Here is a 9231-nt window from a genome sequence, read left to right as displayed (position 1 = left end):
GTAGTTGTGAAAAAAGTTTTCTTCCGATTTTTAAAATACTTATGAAGATTTAAATCTAAATTAATTGTTTTAAGTTATTTTGCCCGTCTGCTCACAGTTTTTCTCAAGTTCAAAAATGAATTGTATTGTTCCCTCTAAACCCTGAAATGATATCAAAAGACCAATTTTGAACACACAATTTTCCAAAAAAAAAAATTTGAAAATCGGTTTACCGTGGTTGAAAGTATTCAAGATAAAGGAAACAAAATTTGCAAACTGAATGTTATTTTTCATTTAAATACCATATTTTATTGTACTTTCTGGGTATTAGGGTATTTTTCGGTCAAAAGGTACAAAGGTCAAAAAGTGCAGTTACCCACTTTGGATAAATAAGAACCATGTATGAAAATGTATATCTTTTTTTTCCACTACCAAATCTGAAACAGATGTTTTTTCTGAAGCAACAATTTGATTTTCTTTTTCAAAAATAGTTTGTAAACAAATTTGGTAGGACGTGACTAGCACATTCGTCTTTTGAAAGCCGAAAACACTTATTTCTCGCCCACTGCCATTTCCCATAGTGTTCCCCCGAGTTGTGAGAAAAACACTTTAAAGATGTATAGCAAAAACAGCATGAGAAGAGTTAAAAATTTCCGTTTGTCAAACCACCGAAATGTTTAGAATTCATGAATAGTTTTGTGAACCCTTCAATTGTTATCTCTCAATGTCTTCTCCTTCTAGTCCTCCTTTCCATGTTGACATCCGTAAAACTTTGTATAAAAACCCCTTACTTCACTCAACCAGGGTGAATTCAGTCGTTCAGGAATTGAAGGATTGAAAGATTGAAGAAACAAGGAGAAAGGGTAGAAGAAGAAAGAGAAGTAGAGAGTATCTTCAAAATGATCAGAGCTTGAGCCAAGGAGCCGCAGCAGCAGCAGCAACACAATCGTCAGTATTTCTTCTCTCCTGTCAGACAAATGGCACGCCCACACATGCTTTCCTTCTGTTTCCCAATCAACATTCGGAGCAGAAAAAAATGGGGTCCTGCGTGAATGCGCTACGTATTGTAACTTTTTTATTTAACTTTGCGTTCTGGGTGAGTTTTGGTTTTTTTTTCGAAATCTTTTAGGTTGATCTTAAAAACTAAGTTTTTTTTTCAAAACCAACTAAAAATGTTATTGCTCATTTAGTAACCAGAGCTGTACATTTCAAACAGTTAAAACGTTTCATGTAGAATTCAAAATATTTTTGCTAGTTATTAGTTATAGTGTTTTAAGCCTAAAGTGCTATACATAAAAATGTGCTGTAATCAATTTTTCGGGTTTGGCAACAGACTACATATCTAAGCACCAAATTTTGAAAAAAAGGTTTCAAGAAAAACCTACTCTTAAGTTCGTGAAAATATTGCTTTAATTGTATTTAAGGGGCGGGGCAGGGGCAGGATAGCTCAGTCGGTAGTGGTGGCCGCTAGCAATCTGGAGGTCACGAGTTCAAGCTCGGCCTCACCTTCTAGGTTCACCCAATTTCCAGTGAGAAGTGAAGCAATCCATGACTGGGCTATCGGCCACAGTCCCCGGCTAGGACGTGGCTTAAATTATAGCCCAGTGGGATCACCATCAGGCAGCGTACCTGAATTCCAGATCAGCAGTGAATATCACTCGTAAAACGGATCGTCCTGTAATCCTTTAATTAAAACATATTTTTTTGACTTTAGTAGTGTTTTATATTGTTTTATTTTTGTAAATTTTTTTTCGAATCCTTGCAAACCTTCTAAAGCCTAATGTTATTTTTACGAACCTAGAATACATGACAAATTAGTGACATAAAAATGTTTATAGCTGCATTTCCACATCAAACTAGGAGATTTTTTTGATTCAAAAATTGAAAAATTTTTTTAATTTTCCATTTTTTAAGCCATCATTTTAATCATTTTGTTTCGCACTGGCACAATTTCGAGTTAATGGTTTTTTTTTTTCAGTTATCAGGAGTTGTCGTATTCGGTCTTGGAATATGGCTCTTATTCGACCCAGCTGCATCTGACTTCTTTGCTCTTCACTCCACACATCCAGGTTTTTTCCATTTATCTTCTTCACCCTCCCCCCCCCCCCCCTCTAACGTAAATTATCTTTCCAGGTGCCTTCCGGTATGTAGGCTGGTTTCTTGTTGGAGCCGGAGCAATTATCATTCTGGTTGGATACTTTGGATGCATCGGTGCATGGAAAATGAATCAATGTGCACTCGCATTCGTGAGTTGTTCCTATTTTTGCACCCCGTGATGGGGAGGAGGGGGGGGGGGAGGGGGGATGGCATCATCTTATATTTCATTTGTCAGTGAATACCTCATTTATCTCCTCAACATGAGATGCATAAAAACGTGTTGTTTTCTTCAGTTCTGCTGCATATTGATCCTCGCGTTTTTCCTCGAACTCGCAGCTGCTGTCACACTTTTCCACAAACAAGAACACATCAAACACTATGTGGAGAGCAGTATGTACGACACTATCAGAAATCGCTACTCGTCGGAGACGGCTTTCAAAGATGCATTTGACACGGTTCAAGAGAAAGTAAGGTTCATAGTGGACTGAAACGGCTTTTTAGACCAAATAAGTCTCAGCAGGAAAAATTTTAAACTTAAATTGGCGTGGACAAATAGTTTACTAGAATTCCTTCGCTGCATCATTTATTCGAATTAATTCAAATTGTAAACCAATTTTTAAAAAAGTCTACATGAAAAAAGTTAAGCAAACATTTGCATAGAATTTTAAACTTGCGTTGTTTGCCATTTGTTCTGTTTCAATTTTTTTAAAATTCCAACAGACTGCGAATGGTTATTACCACAACTTAGCCTAGTTCAAGCTTATGCAGAAAATTTCAAGTCTTTTGAGATTCACGATGCACCAAAGAAGCTCTCCATATTTTATGTCTAAATAGGAAAATTCAAAACAAAATTTTTTTTTTCCAAACTCAATAATTGAAGCGATAGGCTTAACTTTTTAGTTGTAGATTTTTTCTTTTGTTTTCGTATTTAGCAGACCAGTAAATTTACAATGCTTTTTTTAAAACCATAAACTTCATTTTTGCAATTCCAAAATCCTTCTCTCATTTCAGTTCGAATGCTGTGGTGTGAAAACATACACGGACTGGCTTAGCGCAAGATGGGACGCCGAGCCATCCACTCAATTAGAAGTGAACGAAGAAGATGCTGGCAGAATTGAGCACGGAATTGGCGCGTTCGGCGGGAACAAAGGCACTGGATATGGTGAGTTGAAAGAGGGGAATGTGACGTGGTAATAAACGCAAAAAGCTGAGTAAGATAATCTTAAAAGTTTTCCTACATACAATGATTTCATAGACATTCGAAAAAGTATATAAATTTTGTAGCTAGCTAACTTTACGAAAAAATCACAATATTTCAGGTCGAGTCCCATCATCTTGCTGTAATGAGCATGGAAAGCTTTCCTACCCAAATAACTGTGGAAGATCATTCAGCCAAGCTCCGCTCAACACTTATGCTCAATTTATCAATACACGGGTGAGATTTTCAAAAATATATTGATAAAAACAATGTAAATATTCAGTGATTTATTAATTAGTTTTGTTAATCTAACTTTCAAATAAATACAATCAAGTTCAAAACTTTTACAGGGATGCGCCGATGCCGTGTACGAAAGCGTGAGCAGCTCATTGAGCTTGATAGTAGGAGTTTGTGTGGTTCTTTGCATTGTTCAACTCCTTGGAATTGTGTTATCTATGACCTTATGTTGTTGCAAAGGCAATTCTAAAAAATAAACGCCTTTTTTGTTTATAGATGTTTTTTAATGAATAATAAATGTTTTTCTCTCTGATTTATTGGAATTTGTAAAGATAAATAATCGAATGACAAACAACAATTCTTTCAGATTGGGTAGAGTTGATGAAGAGTGGTTGGATAAATATTTGTGAAACAATTAAAGTCGAATTTGCAATAATTGACTTCTCAGGAAAGGAGTGTAGTGAATGGAGTAGCTTGATCAAAAAATCAATTGAAGGAGTACGAATTATTCAGGTCGATAAGATTGAGATCGGGGAGAGGATTTTTTCGTTTGAAATTAAAATGTTTGTTGTCAAAATATATTAGTGAGTTTTTTGTTTTTTTTTGCATTTTTTACGGTTTTTCAGGGGTCTTATAGCACACACGCGCAGCTTTTTTTTTGAGTTATTAGTCGGGTGTTTTAAATTTTATGATAAACTCAGAAAAGCTTAGGATAATAGGTTTTCTGGCACCCTGCTTCCAAACATCACAATAGTTTTTTTTGTGGAAAATTCTGCGTTTTCCAATACTTTTTGACTAGATGGTTGGAAAATAACCAGAAACGAAAAATGATAAATTCTCAATTAGTGTAAAGCCATTCAAAAATAAAAAAGTTATGAAAAATTTTATAGTTTAAAAAAATCAAAAGAGTTTTCAGCGAATCTGTGTTATTCATTATTTTTGAATTCAAAATAAAAACATTTAACTAAATTTTTTTGCGATTAAGATTAAACTACATTCTGGTTTCTGAGTTTTGCAAAAATCCTCCTTCTATAAATAAAGAAACAATGGCTTTCCAATATATTATTGCAACACAGTGCAAAACTTTTGAAGAGCATAGAGACTATTGGTTTTGCAGTTGAAAATGAGCAAGACTAAATTTCAAATAATTCAAAAGAGCAAAACAACCAAAAAATGCTTCAAAAATACGAAATAATCGCATAATTTAAAAGTTAGAGAAGGTGAATTAAAGTCTGGAAAAATGTTGATAGAAACTGAGTCCCATAAAGCGCTGTATGAGAATTATTAGCGCCGTGATGCAATTTTGACGCCCTGGTGGCAGAATGTAACAAAAACACATCGGTCATTTGCCATGCATCTGTATGTATTTGAATTAAGTCGTTGGCAAAACTTGTTCGATTCCAAAATGTGTAGAGCTGTGTCCCCTTCAAACTTGATTTTGGATTTCCAGTCTTGACTGATGGAGGTTATAGTAGTCTCCATGTAGAGCAACTTCTGAATAGTTAGGTAATTTAATGAGAAACAGATTGAAGCATTTGATGAGATTTTTATTTGAAGACAAAAGGGTGCAACTTCTCAATTTTTTTTCAGTTTTACTGCTTCAAACAAGGTTGCCATAAGATCGCCGCGCCGGCCTCACGGCGTCACTCACGTCGCCTGTATCCAAATGTATAGTGCGACGCGGAACCCCGGCCGCTTCCAAATAACTCTTTTTTGCACTACGTTGCGCACACATCAAGCTTCTCGTTTCACGCCAAGCTGCGGCACCCCGAACGTGTCGGCCGCTCCTAACAAATACCTGTCGCGCTTTATTGCACACACACAGCGGCGCACGGCGTCGGCGTGAGGCCCCCATTTCGCGCCTCGCTCAGCTGGGAGCCCTACTCTAAACATTTTTGGAGTGTTTTTTTTAAAATTATAATGGGTCGTGTTGGTCAGTGCATTTTGACTTAATCCTCACTTATGATATTCACCCCTCATTATCATTACTTATATATAAAAAAATACATGAGGGATGTTACAATTGTAGTTTGTAGTCTGTGACGTCACACCTGCAAGGTGTTTCCGGCTGTTGAAGGGATTGTGGGTTGGGGTTAGTGGTGGGATATGGTCGGGATACTGTAGTAGTACTGTAGGGGTACTGTAGGGTTACTGTAGGGTTACTGTAGTTTTGGAAAAATTGACTTTTTGTCTTTTGAAGTGATATTGGTTTGAGGTTAGTGGTGGGATATGGTCGGGGTACTGTAGTAGTACTGTAGTAATACTGTAGGAGTACTGTAGGATTACTGTATTTTTGAAAAAAATTGGCTTTTCGTTTTTTGAAGTGATATTGCTTTGGGGTTAGTGTCGGGATATGGTTGGGGTACTGTAGTTGTACTGTAGAGGTACTGTAGGAGTACTGTAGGATTACTGTAGTTTGGGAAAAATTGACTTTTCGTCTATTGAACGGATATTGGAAACTTTGAGAAAATTCCGGAATGCTCCAGAACCTTCTGGAAAATTTGAGAAAATGCTGGAATGTTCCAGAACCTTCTGGAAAATTTGAGAAAATTCTGGAATGTTCCAGAACCTTCTGGAAAATTCGAGAAAATTCTGGAATGTTCCAGAACCTTCTGGAAAACTTGAGAAAATGCTGGAATGTTCCAGAACCTTCTGGAAAATTCGAGAAAATTCGTGGTGAGACCCTTCGTGGTGAGACCCTTCGTGGTGAGACCCATCTTGGCGAGACCCATAAGTTTTGGCGGGAAATTCAAATTTTCTGATAAAAAATTTTGGCGGGAAATTCAAATTTTCTGAGAAAAATTTTTGGCGGGAAATTCAAATTTACTGAGAAAAACTTTTTGGTGGGAAATTCAAATTTTCTGTGAAAAATTTTGGCGGGAATTCAAATTTTCTGTGAAAAATTTTGGCGGGAATTCAAAATTTCTGTGAAAATTTTTAGCGGGAATTCAAATTTTCTGTGAAAAATTTTGGCGGGAATTCAAAATTTCTGTGAAAAATTTTGGCGGGAATTCAAAATTTCTGTGAAAAATTTTGGCGGGAATTCAAATTTTCTGTGAAAAATTTTGGCGGGAATTCAAAATTTCTGTGAAAAATTTTGGCGGGAATTCAAAATTTCTATGAAAAATTTTGGCGGGAATTCAAATTTTCTGTGAAAAATTATAACGGGAATTCAAGTTTTCTGTGAAAAATTTTGGCGGGAATTCAAATTTTCTGTGAAAAATTTTGGCGGGAATTCAAATTTTCTGTGAAAAATTTTGGCGGGAATTCAAAATTTCTTTGAAAAATTTTGGCGGGAATTCAAAATTTCTGAAAAAAAATTCTGGAATGTTCCAGAACTTTCTAGAAAAATCGGGAAAATTCTCGAATGTTCCAGAATTTTCTAGAAAATTCGAGAAAAGTCTGGAATGTTCAATTCCCTGAAAAAATTCAAGAAACTTCTGCGAAGTGCTAGAATCTTTCAAGTTTTGATACTCCTAGAATATTCTGAAGTTTTAAGAATTAAAAAAAAAACCAGAATTTGTTATAGATAATTTCCAAAAACGCTCGCCAAAAACTTTCGGAAAGGACCTGAAAAAGTCTCATAAAAGTTCCAGGAAACTTGAGGTTTTAAAATTGTAATTGCTTAAAATTAAGTATATAATATTTATGTTGCTCGAAAACTTCCGGAAAACAAGGAAAAAAACGTTCCATCTGCAGTGAAATGCTTAGAAATTTCAGAATTTGATTTTAATTTTGAGTACGCCAGTCGGAGCACGCGCTTCAGCGCGTGCGAACGGCTGGTGTATTTAAAAAATAAATAAACATACCTTGACATAATCTGTAATTTCCTGTGGTGTTAAAGCAAAAACTGTGGCATCAACTTTTGCACAATTATAGAAATGAGTTATTGGGCACGTTATAAGAACTCCTTTCGTTTTTAGACTAGATTTGTTTCCCCAATGAACAGTGTTCATAATTCTTCTCATATCCATCTTCCGTTCATGTTTTTTCACAATGATAGACAGTTCAAATTCTTCGTTTGGATCTATGTATGGCAAAATCAACATAATTTCCTTTTCTTCAATTTCCACCATTTTCAATTGTCTCAGTTCCAAATTGAATGGATACATGGCCCAGAGCATTTTTTGGAGTTTCTCGAAGAAAGCGGATCTTGTTGTCTCTGGCAGATTCTGTTCAGCTACTTCAACACGTAGAGCATTAACTTCCAATTTTGGTGCATCACATATTTCTTGAAAGATGTCCAAAGCCGCGTCTACGTAATTTTTTGCAGATAATTTCTGGAAAGGTTCTCCTTGTTTTTGAATTTTGCATTTCTTGGCGTCTACATGATAAAAAGCCATAAATTCCTTTGTTTCATAACTTCCATCTCTGCTCACATTGATTTCTACGAAATTGCGACCCAAACACAAACTGATTTTCTCAATTTTTAGTGGAAGTACATAACTGAAATTTTATGTAGATAAAGTTGTTCTGAATCGTCATTCACTTACTTAAAATTTTCGGGCATTCTCCTGTGTATGTGATGTTCTTTCGGTTCTGGGAACAGTGAGCTACTGTCGAGACTGAAAATGAATTGGGTTACAAAATTTTGAAGGATGAAGACTAGGACATCTAAATTACCTTTTTTTTCAAAGTTGCACAAAAGTGTCAATTACAGTGTAATTCATCTCAACTAAAAATTCAGCGTTTTCATGATTAAACGTAATGAAAAAAACAAGCAAAAATAATTTGGAAACTGACCCAGAACGCAAAAAAATGAGTTCCTAGACAAATGTCATCACTAGCTTGGTCATTACCTTCAACGTCATTATCTGGGACGTCACAGAAAACAATTCTGGCGTAAACCTCAATGTTTCCGAAATTTTCGCTTTGTTTTGCTAATTTTTGCTTTCCGTTTGTGGTGAGACCCCTTGTAAACAAACCCTTTCGGAAAGAAACTTTTTTTGGGAAGAAACTAAGCTTGAGCCTGAGCTTAAGCCTAAGCCTAAGCCTCAGCCTAAGCTTAATCGGCCAACAGGAACCGCCTCAAAAATCAAAAAAAAAAACCGGAAAATCCTAAGCCTTCATAGCGTGCGCTCGCCACTGACGCCAAGCCAATGTTTGAGCCTAAGCCTAAGCCAAAGCTGAACTTTAGCCTAAGCCGAAGTTTAAGCCTAAGCCTAAGCCTAGGACAAAGCCTGAGCCTAAGCCTGAGCTTAAGCCTAAGCAAACGTTTAAGCCTAAGCCTACGCCTATGCTAAAGTCTAAGCCAAAGCATATGCCTTAGCCTTTATCATATGCCAAATGGCAGCACACGGTTTGGCGTTCTAAAACTACTTCTAAAGTTCATAAAAATCAAAAAATACCATACCAAGTGTTTCGAAACACCTCCTCGAATCCACGGGTTCCTTGTTTGTACCAATATTCGACTTCTTCAATTTGAAGATCTGGGAACGCATTCTTGAGTTTTTGAAAAGCATATTGAGCGGGCTGCTTATTTTGAAATTCATTAAGAATGGAGAACCGTCTACACAGTTTCTCAGTATTCTCTCTATCCATGTTGACTTCCTGAAAGTTGAAATTCATAAATTTACTCATAAACGTCAATGATAAGCTTTTGAGCAGAACAAAAAAAGAAACAAGAGCTCACAAAACTGCCTGGCAACAATGTGCGTGGGGAAGAAGAAGTGATAGCTGAGTGCGCAGCACTAGTTCAATCGTGTTTCGAATGTAGATAC

General features: G+C 36.3%; 2 protein-coding genes across 2 annotated transcripts; one reads left to right on the top strand and one right to left on the bottom strand.

Annotated features, from left to right (window-relative positions):
- Positions 1-946: 946 nt before the first annotated feature.
- tsp-8 (Tetraspanin) lies at positions 947-3824 on the top strand. Its single transcript, NM_078044.7, has 7 exons — positions 947-1075; positions 1958-2048; positions 2113-2225; positions 2370-2543; positions 3088-3238; positions 3396-3511; positions 3625-3824. The coding sequence occupies exons 1-7, from the start codon at positions 1016-1018 to the stop codon at positions 3766-3768; spliced, it is 849 nt and encodes a 282-aa protein (NP_510445.1). The 5' UTR covers positions 947-1015; the 3' UTR covers positions 3769-3824.
- Positions 3810-9052, bottom strand: F33C8.2 (DUF38 domain-containing protein; the record flags this gene model as incomplete). Its single annotated transcript, NM_001373585.2, has 4 exons — positions 3810-5005; positions 7321-7957; positions 8005-8076; positions 8865-9052. 4 exons carry the CDS (start codon positions 9050-9052, stop codon positions 4796-4798), a joined length of 1107 nt encoding a protein of 368 aa, NP_001359565.1. The 3' UTR covers positions 3810-4795.
- Between the last annotated feature and the right edge of the window lie 179 nt (positions 9053-9231).

This window comes from Caenorhabditis elegans, chromosome X (assembly GCF_000002985.6).
Source record: "Caenorhabditis elegans chromosome X".
NCBI classification, from domain to species: Eukaryota; Metazoa; Nematoda; class Chromadorea; order Rhabditida; family Rhabditidae; genus Caenorhabditis; species Caenorhabditis elegans.
Note: the sequence above shows the minus strand (reverse complement) of the source record. Positions and strands in the feature narration are given on the sequence as shown.